Source organism: Parus major, chromosome 18 (genome assembly GCF_001522545.3).
Source record: "Parus major isolate Abel chromosome 18, Parus_major1.1, whole genome shotgun sequence".
NCBI classification, from domain to species: Eukaryota; Metazoa; Chordata; class Aves; order Passeriformes; family Paridae; genus Parus; species Parus major.
In genome coordinates, this window is record NC_031786.1 from 5,270,301 (window position 1) to 5,285,487 (window position 15,187).

The 15,187-nt window shown below is 40.0% G+C and overlaps 1 protein-coding gene across 1 annotated transcript in view; it reads left to right on the forward strand.

The window, feature by feature from the left end:
* The first annotated feature begins 202 nt into the window (after positions 1 to 202).
* The window catches only part of CA10 (carbonic anhydrase 10), a 168,978-nt gene continuing 153,993 nt past the window's right edge, over positions 203 to 15,187 (forward strand). Inside the window, exon 1 of the mRNA XM_015645856.3 lies at positions 203 to 729. Within this exon, the coding sequence (XP_015501342.1) occupies positions 669 to 729 (61 nt within the window). The 5' untranslated portion in view covers positions 203 to 668. The remainder of the gene's footprint in view (positions 730 to 15,187) is intronic.

The following is a 15,187-nucleotide window of genomic DNA, read 5'->3' on the forward strand; positions in this document are numbered from 1 at the left end:
TGGGGCTGCATTTCGGGGCAGGGTGCTGGGGCTGCAATTGGGGCAGGGTGTTGGGGCTGCATTTCGGGGCTCGGTGCGCGGGGCAAGCCCGACCCCTGCAGTCGCACGCCGGCTTTGCGGCGGGGCCGGGCGGCCGGGGCTGCGCGCTCCGAGCGCAGCGGGGGTGGAGGGCTTTGCAGCGGGGGTGGAGGGCTTTGCAGCGGGTATTAATCTCTTTCCGCTCATTCTATAGCAGCAGCAACAGGACGGGAATCCCCCCTCCCTTCGCCGCCTCCTTGCCCGGCATGCCGGCTGTGCCCCGCTGAGACGTGCAAAGAGTTTTGGGGTTAACTCGGCCTGGCCGCCCCTGGAATAGAGACTCTCCGGATATCGGATCGGTTGGGGTTTGTTGTCTATGTCGTGTTGGGAAATCTGGTGGAATTTTTTCTCGCTCGAGGAGGAAGATCCCGGTACTGGCAGCTGGCTTCGTGATCTTTTTTGGAGGGCGAAGGAAGGGAAGGGATCTCGCTTGAGCCGTGCGGAGAGAGAGCTCGGACATGTGTTGTCAGCACATCTGGGGAATACAGTCTGCAAGTTCGAAAGGAAATTTGCTGGGATCGTTCAAACTGCGATATTGATCTTTGTTATTTTTTTTCGCCGAGGGATGCACTTGGCATGAGAATCGGAGGATGGAAATTGTTTGGGAGGTGCTTTTTCTTCTGCAAGCGAATTTCATCATCTGCATTTCAGGTATGCAGCAAGCACAGAAGGAGCGAGGGAGCGGGGGAGATGCTGTGTTCCCAGGCATCCCCTTAAGGGGCAAGAGGAACAGTTAAACCCAGATCAAAACTGTAGTTGAAAAATCCATGAATGGTGTACTGTGAGTGGGTTGTGACAGAAATCGACTCTCATCACTTTCCACTCACCCTTAATTCAAATACGTGTGTTTTAATTACCATTCATACCATACACAACACAGTGTACTGATAAAGGAGATGTTTATCATTGCTAGTGTACCTGACTGTGATAATTATTTGCAACGTTGCCATGATCCCAGAATTTCATATCTCCTGAAGTTCTTAAACTTGGCTGATATGCAGATCTTGAAGGATTTGTGGTTTGTTGATGGAGCTGTCATGTTCTGGTGCCACAGTTCAGGGTCTGCAAAGGGAGGGACAGCAGTAAAGAATGTGCCTCTGCTTTTAAAATGAGCTTTACTGTGTCTGTGCTCTGAAAATTATTTTTTTTTCTTTAAAAAATAAAGCCCCGTTCAGAGAGCTCTGTGGTGGCTGGGATTTCCAGCTTTATTTTAAGCCTGCAAAGATCTCTCTCCCTTCAATATGTGGAAAGCAAGGTAATTTCAGTTGTCACCAGAGCTTCTCCAATTAATAAATAGGCATGCCTAGGTGTCTAGTGTAAAGGATTTGAGCAATTTATTTGTGGGGAAAACACTCCCTTTGACTGCAAAAGCCCTGGCTCCCTTGTTAGTTTGTCATACTCGTTTGGAATAATGATGCTGCAGGAGGCAGGAGTGGCGAGGTGGCCACATTTCCAGCTTGGGACACTCCAGGGAGCCCCATGGGGATGTGCAGGCTGCCTGCATCTCCCCCTGCTCCACTTCCCGCACCTTCCTCTGCCCTCCAGCCATTGCCTAAGTCCAGAAATGGGAACACAAACAGCACTAGGCAGTGCTGGGGGGAGAGCTGGGGTCCTGGTGGACATCCCAAGTGTCCAGCCTGGATGTCTGTAGGGAGAGGCAGGTCCAAAACTCTGCTGGGATTGGCCTGGGCTGTGTCCCAGACACAGCCCCCACACGGCAGCACCTGCAGCATCCGCCCTGGCAGCTCAGCCCCACCGTGCTTCCTGCAGAGCCTCCCAGTTTATCCACCCTTCCAGCCCTGGGCTGGGCACACCCTGGGGCTCAGCATCCCTGGTAATCTGTCCTGCCTGCACCTGCCCCAGAGCTCCTTTATTCCTGAGCAAATAGCATCGCTGTCAGCCCACGGTGTGCGTCAGCCTTCCTTTTATCCCCACAGACTGGCACCATCTGCCACCAGGCACCCGGGTGACACTGCCAGCAACCCAGGCTGACCTTCCAGTCGTGTCCATTGGTACCATCAGAAAAATTCACCCTCTTGCTTTTTAGAACAGCAAAAGCTGCTGCCTCTTGTCATTGAAATATCACACTTATCTGTTTAGCTCAGCGTGATGTGCTGCCTGTCCAGTGCTCCTCAAATCGGGTACTTTTTAAAGTACCACTGTGAGAGTGGCTAACTGCAGCTCATCACTCTCTTGGCCACTGTGACATTAATACCCTGAAACAGAAAGAAGCTGTCCCATTCTATGCAGCTACTCATGCCATGCATTTAGCTGTCACTGTTCCCTGAGCTCCTGCCCTCCTTTCCTGCTCTTCAGACAGGGGAGCCCAGGCTTTGGAACCAGTGGGATCAGTCCTGCAGGGGCTCCCACCATTCTCCATCTCCCTCTAGCACAGATACCTGATACTGTCCACACTCACACCATGTCTATTTGCTTTTTCTCTTTTTTCTTCTTTATTTTTTTTTTTTTTTTTGAGGGAATAAAGGGAATAAGTGAATGGTGGGATGCTTCTATTTCATGGTTAAAGCTGTGGTTTCAGACAATTTTTACCACACAGGGGATGTATACATGCTTCAGCCTTGTTTTCTTTTCTTCTTCTTCCTGGGGATTTTTATTTTTTTTCAGGAATCCTCACTATATGTCATCTTAGTAAAAAGGATTAAGATCTGTAGATATCTGACTGGCACTAATGCTCTGTATGTTGCCTCTGCCATCCTTTTTACACTGGGTTTTGTAGCAAATTATCTGGCTGGGATGTCTGGATAACAGTGCAGGTGGGAGATGTCATGAAGCCTGTTAAGAGATTGCCTCAGCACAGGATTGGAGGCACTCTGTATTTTTATACTTCACCACTGGTCATTCATTCAACATGTTACTTATAAAAAACACTAGTTGTGATTTAGTGCTGCAAATGTCTGGAATGTGAGTTAAGGAGTGTGGCAGTATTTATTTTCTTTTTTTCTTTCTTATTCATTCAGTTGTTTTAGCAGTGAAGACTGAAGAGAGATCTGCTGTACATGGATCTTTCCTGAACATTAGCAAATGTTTGATTCAGTGTCTGTTTAAACCTGTGATCTTCCTCCTGCTAATTCCAGCAGTTATTTGGATTAGGGCCTATTAGGGGCTGCTCTTCAAAGGGATAATGTCATTCACTGAATTGAACAGACTGTAAAGTTCTTTAACCATTATTAATGAACTTACTAAACACAGGTTCAATGGTACGTCCTTTGCTGTGTATTTACATAACATTTAAGTAGAAATTATGCTGAATGTAGCACTTGTGCTGTGTTTCTTATTTAAAATAAGTAATGATGAAGTTACACAATTGACTCTTCAGTGTCTCTCACATTCATGAATTCTTGGAGATTTAGCATAGGGAAAAAATAGAGTAGTTTAATCTAATAAAAAGAGGCATATATATGTTTTCAAAATATTTTATATTTAATAATTTTTATCTGTCAGTTACTTGTGTGTATGAGAGATTGTTTTGGAAGAAACTATACTGAGATTTAGAAATTGATTTTTTTCTTAATCACCGTCTCTTCCGTGTCTTTGGGAAATAATTTATGTGTGAACTTCATGAACTCAATATTTTTGTTTTCTTGGCATACTTAATTAAGGCTTTTGCTACTTGAAATTGCTTGTTTGAAAAGAGAATCTAGTTTCCTTGTGCAGATGCAAATGAGAAATATAAACAGGCTGAAGGACCACGAAAAGCATTTCTGTCCTTTAGACAGAGATGAAAGCCCTTGCTTTCCTTCAAAGTCATATTTATTCCCTTAAGTTGTAGCCTCTGAGAAAAACAATCATGATGTGTATTATGACTTTTGATGTTGTGTCTTTTTAATTATACTGTTCAGCACAGAAGGAGCACAGAGCAGAGGAAATGTCCTGTAGACAGAATGCTGAAATAAGTCCTCACTAGATGTTGTTCCTTTGAAGATGCAGATACTCCTGGCACAGGGATTTTACTGTTTATATACAAAGAAGATAATAGTTGTTGTATGATGTTCAAAATTTCCTTCCTGAGGAGTAATCCCACCAAAGATGAATTAGCATCAATGTTCTCAGGTGGCTGTCACCTTTGCTTACACAGACATTTGAATGAGCCATGAGGAAGGTTTTTTATGAATTGAGATATTAACAATCAATTTCAAGAAAAAAAGCTAGGAAGTTGTTTTCAAAACTTTACAGGATTCTTGGTTTAAATAAGAAAATGAAGCTGTTGAGGGTATTGGCTAAGAAGGTTTCCATGTACATTTTCTCTTAATACATCAACAAAATGATTTATAAAACCTACACAATCAACATATTTTTGCCTTCCTATGAATTGATACACTACCTCTTATTCATTTAGCTTCTGGGAACTGACATGGATAAAAGCTGTCGTGTTATTTGGAAGTATTTTCATCTTTTGCCATGCTGTCAAGACACATGGGGCCAAATCCCTTTTAGGATGTAACTTCTGTGGCCTGTTTGGCAGCACACTAGTGCCATAAATCATGTATGATGAACAACTGAGATGATGTAAAAGAACCTTCCTCTATCTGGGAACTCCAGTGTGTGCTGAGCAGCTGATGTGGCATCTCCTGGCAGTGAGGACTAGAGGTAGATTTGGACCACATTTGTACTTCATTTTCTGTCTTGCCAGTTCTGTGGTCTCTGAGCTCTTATTACCTGGCATAACACAGAGATGCCCTATAGGAACTCTAAACTATGCCAGGGCTGGAATTACCTGCTGAATCATGGTCTGTAAGGTCTGATAACTCTTCTTCTCATAGCATCACACAACCTGAGATAATTCAAGCAGAATTGCAGATGAGAAGAATATCAAAGCTCTAACATCCAACATTAGAACAGTGAATGGTTCATTATGTTAGGACAAAAATGTTGAAACCATGTTAATTATCCTCAAATAGTGTCACAGAAATATCTTCTGTCACTTTTAAGATATGTGATATTCTAGGGGAAGGAATTCCTCATAGCACAGATATATATATTAAACACACACACATATGTGAAAGTGAGCACTGGGCATACAGGAAGGTGTAACATGCAGAGGGTTTTTGGTAACTAAGAACTTTACCCATTTTTTTCTGCTTTAGTACCATCTCCAGAGCCTCATGTCTGTGGGCAAATCTTCATGCCTGCATGGAGTTGATGTTACTGAAAATCTACATGGAGTCAGTCTGTGCTCACATTCTCCACATGGAGGGACCATAGGTTGGGTCCAGAGACCCTCAGTTCCTCACCTCTGGAATGCTTTCTCACTTTAGAGATTTTTTTCCACCTTCTCAAAAGGTGTGAACATGTTTCTGCTTGAAAATTCTATGGAAGTGGCCTTTGTAGTCTCCTGTAAATACCTGCTTTTACTTTTTTTTGTTCATGTCTTGTATTTTTAATCATTCTATTTATTATTATTGTTAGTTTTACAGCTAGAGTGTGACCAGATAGGTACTGAAGTGCTGGAATAACACACATATTTTTAGCCTATGTTAAGGTAATAGAAGGGAATATTCATGAATAATTTTTGCACATTATGCTGAGCTATTTTCCATCCAATAAACTGGTGGAAAGAAACTGGTTTGCTGCTATTCTTTTCCAAATCATAGTGATGTAGATACCCAGGTTTCAAACCTCTTCACCTGGTTATGTTGCCTCATTGTAATCCAATTGAACTAGATACCAAGATAAAATTATTAAAGTCAGGAATCAAACCCAACTCAAATTAAGCTCTTTAAAATGCAGCTGAGGCTATAGGGAAGTTTTGCCCTTGACATTTTTGGAAAGTTCTCAGTTTTAAATTCTACAACAGCTAGATTTTAAATATAGCAAGGATTGAAATGGCTTTCCATTTGCATTTTGAATATTCCTTGCATATGAATGAATAAGGAATTCCTGCTTTCCCTAAAATACTGTTTTTTCTCTGTTGCTATTGGTCAAAGTATTGCTTTCTTGCTTGGTTGAAAGGTGGTAATTTAGCTGAGGAGGAAGTTGCTGTTTTCATCGTTGCTGATTATGGCTAAACTTAACATGGCCCATCTGGGCTGTTAATAGAGAACTATATAAAACTGTTCCATCATTATCTCATTACCAGCTCAAGCAGCACACAAAACTAGGTGACAGTTAGTTATGGACAATACAGAAATGCTGTGATAAGTCTTGTTTTGCTCCTGTCTTGTTTTTGTCTTCACTACACACCATGTTGGGAGGAATATGAAATAGGAATCAAATTGTAATTGACTTGTTTAGAGGTAACACTGTACAATGGGACTGCATTTCCATTGTAATGCCATCAGAAAGTACAAAGGTGCCTGCCCATACATAGGGCAACATCAGTTACCAAAAATTGCACTGTGGTAAATGAATTGAAACATTATTGGTAAATAAATGGGAAATAATGTTTTTCAAAGGATAATAATCTGGTATTTGAGGGAGGGAAGGCTTTACAGACAAACCTATTTACAGCTGAATTCAAAGTAGTACAGTATTTTATTGCTGGTTTAACCATTGAGAGTTATAAAGCTGCCAAGTGTCTTTTAATGGAATTCCTTGGAGATAAAATAGCAAATTAATATTGTCATGAAAATAGAGGGCTGAAACACTGCAGACTTACATCCTGTGGAGTGCCTTTCTGCTGATGTAGTGCCTCATTCATGGACATGGGTGTTCATAAGTGCAAACTTCCAATTTGCCAATAAGGCAAATTTGTCACGTAGTGCTTAGCAGGTGACAGGTGAGGTAAAGGGAACCTAGATTTACATCCACCCTAAAAGTCCTCATAACTCCAAAAAAATGTTCTAAAGGACTTTGGTGTTACTGAGATTTGGGCCTTAAAAATTGCAAAACTTGAACTGTCAACAGCAAGAAAAGCTTTAGGTTGCAGGTGTCTGTGCTCCTGTAAACAGCCAGGTAAAGCCTTTCAGGATCACAGTCCCAAAATATTTAATTTACTTTTACTCATCTTGGAAAGTGGAAGGTGATCAGTTTCCATGTACATTGCATTATGAAATCAGTATTCAGAACTAAAGAAAATAAATACTTTCATTGTCAGATGTATGTTTCCACATGGAAACATTTCTGTTTTGAATTCATGAATCTGTAACATTTGTATTTCTGAAGTAAAAAAAGCATTAAATTCCCCACAGTTTTTACTTTTCTGATATTGTTGCCAGAAAAATACCACAGCAGCTGTAAGCCACAAATAACTAAATAGAATATACTTTTTAGTAAAACACTAAAATCAGCATGAATTGTTTTTTCCTCCCTTTATTGTTAGTCCTTAACTTGGTCAAGCTTTAAATATGGAATGGAAAAATCGTGCACTGACTCTTCCCAAGTGGCTTCTCAGCACATGCGTGGAGGAGGCTGCTAAGCAATGTTACCCTTTTTCTTTTCCCCCTCTAAATGTGTTGACATCTCTATGTTTTGGAAATAGAATTTGAGTAGATGAATTTAGAGGGAAACGTGGTTTCTGAAAAATCATCCTCTTGTCATTTTTGTGGGTTGTTTCCAATTTCAGTTCCTTCCTGCTGTTAACCACTACAGAGCCTTGTTCTGCTGCAGGAATAATCCTAAGAGGACTTTTTCTGCTTTGCCAGCAGGACACCTATGTATTATTAATGCTAAAAGAAAAATATAATGAGTGGTAGTGAAGGGTCTTTTGTACATGTGACTATGGAAAACAAGTCTTTGAAGTGATGTTGAAGAGGCTGTGTCCTGCAGCAAGCCCTGCCATTCCCAGGAGGATGGTTTTTGGGTAGGGAGCAGGTCAGGAGGGATTCCTGCTGCCACAGCTGAAATTTATATGGCAATGTGACATTTTTGGGCTGCTGTAAAGAGCATTAACTTGCATTTGCCACAGTGGGAGAGAAAAGAAACTTCAGGAAAAAGGTGGTGCTGCAAATTTATACCTCCTGGTAAAAAAGGATGACAATACTTCAGTAGGGTTCTTGGGAGTGAAATTTTATGCAAAATTAGCTGTTTGTTTATCTATCAGTGGAATGCCCCACAACTTGGTGTTAAGGCTTTCTGTTTCCCAAGTGGGAAGCTGCAGTTATGGAAGGGCTGCTGCTGCTGGAGGGGAAAGGTGTGTGAGCTGTGATGGTCCTAATGCCTCTGCTGGAACAGAAAGGTGTGTGAGTGATCCTGTGATGGTCCTAATGCCTCTGCTGGAAGGGAAAGGTGTGTGAGTGATCCTGTGATGGTCCTAATGCCTCTGCTGGAAGGGAAAGATGTTTGAGTGATCCTGTGATGGTCCCCACTGCTGGAACAGAAAGGAGTTTAACTGATGCTCTGCTGGTCCTAATCCAGCTGGTGAGAAATGAGTAAACCTACTGACAGAAGAGTTCTCTGAATGGGGCTGCTTGTCTTGTTTTTTCTAAGACTGAAAGGTGGAGGATGAAGGAGCTTTGCATTTTATTTCAGTTAAAAAAATTAAATAATTTCAGTGTCAGGACTTGGGGCAGTTTGCAGGGAATACACAGTGTTGGCCACACTTTCACAGATGGAGGAGCTGAGGTAAAATGTCACGTGGAAAGTCAGTCAGTAAGAATTTGAGTAGTTGCAGTCCATTTTCACTCTTATTTTGGCCATGTAATTGCCATGAATTGATCTCAATCTGTGTTTCTGGTTGGGGTGTGGGGCTGGATCCCCTCAGTTTGTGCAGGGTCACAGAAAAGCCCTGGTGTGTTTCCTCATGGTCTGGATCCTTCTTCTCTCTCTGCCTTCCTCCTACAGAGTGTTTCTTCTCCTCATCATGTGTGCAGTGAAGTTATCCTAAGATACAGTTATGGTACACATAAGAATTAAATCCATTAGAATTAGTTAGAATTTAACTTAAATTTGTTTCCAGTGTGTGTGATATTAAGGTAAAATTCAGATCCAGACAAGGTTCCTCCATAAATGTGTGTTATTTAAATTCAGTTTAAATTATTGAGATTCACTCAGTTGGCCTTTTTCTGGTTGTGTTTGGGCTGTGAGTAATGAGTGGGTTCTCCAAGTGCAGCACTTTCCTGCCTCGTGTTTCACATCCCCTCAGTGTGGGTGTAGGTGACTACACACAGTAAAGAGCACCAGAGATTTTGGTCCTAAATTTTGTCTTTGGAATTTGCTCTCAGCAGCCCAGAACCCAGCAGGTTCCTTTCTGTCCTGCTGGAATTCTGGATATACTCTGAACACATACATGAATTTGTTTTGAGGGGTGAAACCTCACCCCAGGGCATTTTTCCCATCATGTCTGAACTCCTCCCATTTTTTATTTTGCATTATATATTCACCTGGATTCAACATTTCTGGTGTTTCAGAGGGGGTTTTTTTTGTTCACATTCATACTTATAAGCATTATCTTATTGTCATGTTGGTTTTTGTACCTGCTGGAAAACAAAGTAATCTACAAGGACCCCACAGTCTCCTTTTGCTTGCCCAGACAATCCTGAGGGTACCATGTGGCAGTAATTCCAACTGAAATGTAAAGTTATTTCAAGATGCATAACTTTTATCTTCATTAGCTCCCCTAGCACTCTCTCCAAGTTGTTAACAATTCATCTTTGCCAGTCTGTAATTGTGCCTTTGCTCTAGAGTCACAGGTATTTAGCTCACTGTGAAACAGGATGGAAAACAGAGTAATAAATAATATTATTTTATTAGACAGTATAAATATGTTTCCATACATGCAAGCTAAAAACTGAGTCACCCTCTTTACATTTTATTTTGATATGTTAACAGCAAGATTCAGCAAAATGCAAAACCTAAAAGGCTTGTTTAAGTGTTCTGCTCAGTCTGAGTCTTAACATGTAATTGTATAAAACAGTTTAGATTAAGGATGTGTTGAAGTGCTTTGCTGAAGCAAGGAGTAGCAGTGGTATAATATGTGAATAATACAAAATCTTTGGAAAAGCCCAGCTAAGATGAGCAAAAATTTTCATAATCGCTCTTTAAATTATACAGTTGTGTAGAAAACAGGTTTTTATCCTGGTAAAATAATCTCAGTTCTTTGTGTGGTAAAGCAAAGATGAAGACTTTTCTAGGGTGATTAGCATAGCAAAACAAAATGTACAATCAGAATTCATATAAACTGGATTGTATTTTGTTAATTCTCATTGTATGGATGCCCTGAAAGAAACAAACACCATCTTCCACAATAGTAAACACAACCAGAAGACTAAAAAGTGAAATTACAAGAGATGACTGGTAATATGCAATGCTTTTTACGTTTGAGTTTCTCTTCCACTTTCTTCCCAACACAAATTTTAATTTTCTCTTGGCCTCAAGTCCTGATAAAAAGAGGACATCCATTGGGATGGGGACTCACCTGTGGAGCAGGTGGTACCTGCAGGGATGTCTGGGACACCTCATGGTGTGTGCAAGCAGCTGACAGAATTTAGATGGGTTAAGCACAGTTTAGTCAGACTGAGAGAAAACTGGTGGGGAAAATGTAAAACACTTGAGGATCTGTCTGTGCCTCTGTCTGGGACCAAGCAAAGCAAACCTGTCCTCTCCCCTGCTGGTGGCAGATTCAGTCTGTGTCAGCAGAAAAATTCCTCATGTATTTAAATGAGATCAGGTTCATTTATAATATTATGAATTAATTTCTACCACAAGAAAAAAGGTTTTTTACTATTTATAAAAACAGCTGGACATCTCTGCAGTACATTTAGACCATATTTCTGTATATGGATTATATCTACCAAAGGGCACAAAGCTTGCAGACTTTCTCCTTTCTCTTCTCCAGCCCTTGTCCTACTTTGGTGCTACTTAATGCTTCACAAACAGCAGTAACTCACTCAAAACACCCATTTTTAGTTCCCTGCTCTATGGAGCTGGAACCTTCTGCTGTGTTTTTATATTTTTAAATATTTATTTACTTTGCAGTAGTAAAAGAGTATTTCTGATTACAAAGTAGTCAGCATCTTGCTTTTTATGCTCCTGAAAAGGAACCTGTGGCTCAGGTTTCAGGCCACCAGTAGCAAGAGCTGAATTTAAATCCTTTTTGCAAAGTGTCTCTTTCAATGGCTTCTTCACTGATATGCTGTTGTTGTGGAGGAATAAATGATGAAATGTGTCTTGATCACTTAGTATCATCTCATTACTGGTCATTTAAGAGTTGATTCTAGTCACTGAATACTCCAGAAGTTAATACATTTGAAATAAAGCATTCTTATATTTAAAACCAAGAGTGTATGATGTTATACTAGTGCATTATTTTTAAAACTCAAGTTTTTTGGATGTAACTTTCACTGATATTATATAAACTGTACAGAAATAATCTGGCATTTAGGATGACAGTTATCAATTCCTACGTGTTTATTTAAAATCTTATGCAGAAAATGAGTATTTGTTTCAGACAACTTTGTTTTGGACATTTTTCCAGGAAAGAAAGAAAGCTTTGCTAATATAAGTTGAAATGAAGTGCAAAATGAAATCTTCAAAGTCAGCTGTTAATTGAGAGAGGTATTTACAGATATATATTGCAGAGGATTTACTCAGCCAAAAATGTTGGCCTAAACTTTAGTTAAACATTAAGCAGAGGTCCCTTAGTAAATAGTTCATTAGAAAGGTGCTGTGACCTCTGCAGTGGGGATTAAAGTATGGGAGAAAACCATGCTCAGAAGCTTTACTAATCACGTGTCAGAATGATTTTCAATCACTTTGGTTATTGCTGGATTAAAATGGAGGCTGCAGAGATTAATGGTCTGTTGTTACTAATCCACTAAACCCCTGTTCCTGGATCTTTTAAATTGACTGAACCTATAGATTGTTAAGTAACTGAGAGATGTGGATTTGTAACGGTTTTAACTGTCTTTCTTCCTGTTGGGTGTCAGCAGTATCTTACTATTTATTGCTCTTTGAGACTCATCTTGGCTATTCTTGAATGGAAGTGAATTTTATGCTTCTTTATTTCCCCTATTCTGGAGCATACTAAGAGTGTGTACCATCTAATAAATGTGGATGAAGAAAGCATTATATTCTTTATATGTGATCTGACATTAGTAGAAGCTAAAATAAGAGCTATGGAAATGAAATGTTGGTTTTACTTTGTGGTGCAGCTGTCCCTAACTTCAGTCATTACCAGGGGTGCTTGTCACCACAGGTGGGTTTTACTGACATTTGAGGATGTGACCAAAGACAAAAAGGCTATTCAAGCCTTTGCAGAATAATGTTTTCTAAACTAGCTGAGTATTTGGAGTGTCAGAGCCCAGAGCTTTTCCCAGAGATCTAGCACAGTGAGATGGAATGTCTGGATTTATTTTCAGTACTTAATTTCTGTTCAGGTATAAAAAAATCATTTTCCAAATTAAAAAAAAAAAACAAAAAAAACTAAGGAAACAATTCACCTGTCTCCTGAGAGATGAGGAAACTTTGGCCACTACAGTGCAGTGGTTTAGGGGTTCAGCAGGGGTCTGTAAATAAGAGTTTTAATAGGTCTTCACCTGTACAGTATGGGTGAGACAGAAGTCAGGGCAGAGGGAATAGGCTGTGGAAGAAAGCAGGCTGTGGGTGTGGCTGGGAGAGTTTGGGGGTATTTAATCTGTAAGAATGTCTTACCATGGGGCAAGGAGAGGGCTGGAGCACCTTTTGTGTGTGATTTGGGCTCTCTTTACCACACCTGTGTGACAGACTGTGAACTGGAATGGGTTTTGGCTTTCATGTGTTTGCAGTTTAGTGCCATACCCCATGCTAAAAGTAAAATGAAAGAATTTGGTTTTGAGTTCTAGAGGAATGCAAAATCCAGTCTTTCAGAAATTATTTCCTTCAGTGCAAGGAGCTGAGTACCTGGTGCCTGCCAGAGTGGTATCAGCACCCACAATGTCTGCATGACATACAGAAGGGGTGTTTTATTTTTGTTTTGATTTAATAAATAATGACAGTCTATCTCTAAACAACAAGATTTTGGTGTTAAATAAGGTTCAATGTGACTGTCTCCTTAATAGGAAACATGCACAGTTAAATTATCACCTAATTATATCTTGCTCTGAATGTGGTTTTGATTCCTGTTTTTCTGTGATGAAAACAAGCAGAAGTTTTTTGCCTTTGTTTTCTCTGCAGAAGTTACAAAAAAGAAAGTACACTTTTGCATTTTAACTGTACTTGGTATAATCTGCTTGGAAAAGGGAAGTAATCTCTCTCTGTAATTTGCATAAATTAATAACCCATTAAAATCACTGAAAAATAATGCATTTCTGATTCAAAGGGTCAGTATTTAATAAAATTTGATGATTATTAAATTGCTACAAATGTATGCTACATTTTTATACTAGCATACAGCAAGGTAATGTGGCTTTAACATTATAATTGACTTAAACTCTGCCAGGGAGTTCCTGGGATTAAAATAAACCCTTTATCTCCTGCAACCATCTCTGTTTCTGAACCCTGGTGACTTGGCTTATTCTTTTGCCTTCTGGTTATCTCAGTAAATAGTATGTCTTGATTAAGGACTGCAAGGAGCTTTTACATCTGTTCTTGTCACAAAGCTTTGTAGGATAAAGTAGGCCAAAGATACCTCATCATGTAAACTATGGACCTCCAGTTATGTCTTTCCCTCCAGATTTAATACTGTGTTCAAATTAAACTGGGACCGTGGAAATAAACCCAAAGCACTTAAATGAATTTTTGCCAAGCTTTCTTGATGAAGAAGTAATTAATATTAAAAGACTGAAATGTATATGACTGGATGAAGAAAATGAAGTTTTTGTTCTATCAGCTTGTGGTGGTTTTAAGCAGTAGCTAAAAATCATCAGAATGCTTACTTATTTCTTGCTGTGAGATATGGATTAGGAGAAGGGTCAAACAGGCTCAAAACTTAAAAGGAATAAAGAAAGTTTATTAACAGAACTACAAGAATAAAAAACTAGAATAAAACTTCCAGAAACTTTTTTACTCCACTCAACTCTTTTCATTGCCCAGCTCTCTATTTAACAATAAAACCTCTCACTGTTTGATGAGATGGCAGATCCAGAAAAAGTCCTTTTCATGTGGTGTAGCTCAGCTCACTCAGGATCTTCTCAGTCCCTCTGGTGCTGGAAAGTGCTGAGTTCCAGGCTCTGGTGGGTCACAGGTGTGAGTGAGCTCCTGGGTTTGGCTGGGTGTTTTCAGTCCAGAGCAGGCTTGAACAGATCCAGGAAAAAGGGGAAAAAAACAACCTGGGGAGCTCTCTGCCTCAGCTAGCTAAAGCTAACTAACAGCCAGAGAGAAGCTGTGTCCTGCTGTCTGTCCTGCTGCAGACACCACAGTCCAGGAACAGGATTTGGGGGAGTGAATTCTCTTTATCAACACAAACTGTGGCTTCTTCTTACCCCCTTTCCTCTCAGAGCCAGTATTAAAGGTGCAGAACTTCATATGTAACATAAACCAGGCATTTGGGGATCCAAGTACTATAAAGTCACCCCAAGACATTCTACCCTTTATTTCTATATCATCAATTTATTATTAAAACTAATACATATTCTAGCTTTATAAACACAAATATGATATACAGACAAGGGCAGTGATATTTACTCATGATTCTCACTCAACAATCATATCTCTTTGAGATACACATTTTATCTTTCTGCATTATCCACCATGTGCAGCCTGGTCTTTGAGCAAAGACAACCCCACTAACGTTTTTGTCTGTACTTGAAGCAGAATTGATTCACACTGTCTTTCTTAACAAAATTCTGACATGTACCACTGGCACTGGTAAGAAATATTAATATTGTTAACAATGGTAGAGAACTGGATGAACATCTTAATTAGAACTTGTAATTTGGGGTTTCTTCACCACAGTAGGGGATATGGTACATGTAGTCAATGCTGTGTTCTCTAGCCCAGGTGTTTATAAGGTTATTCTTGAAATGAATCTTGTTGTCTGACTCAATTTTTTCAGGGGTACTATGCCTCCAAAGAGCCTGCTTTTCAAGGCCCAGGATGGTGTTCTGGGCAGTGGAGTGAGGCACAGGGCAGGTTTCTAACTATACAAATAGTCACAAGTTGGCAAATCTAAACTACTGCACAGCTATGAGAAATACTGCCTTACTTTCCTGTGTAGGCAATACTTTATATAAACCAGCATAACTCAAAAAAGCTGTTCTAGTTCATTAACAAAGGAGTGAGCCCAGAGTTTGGATCC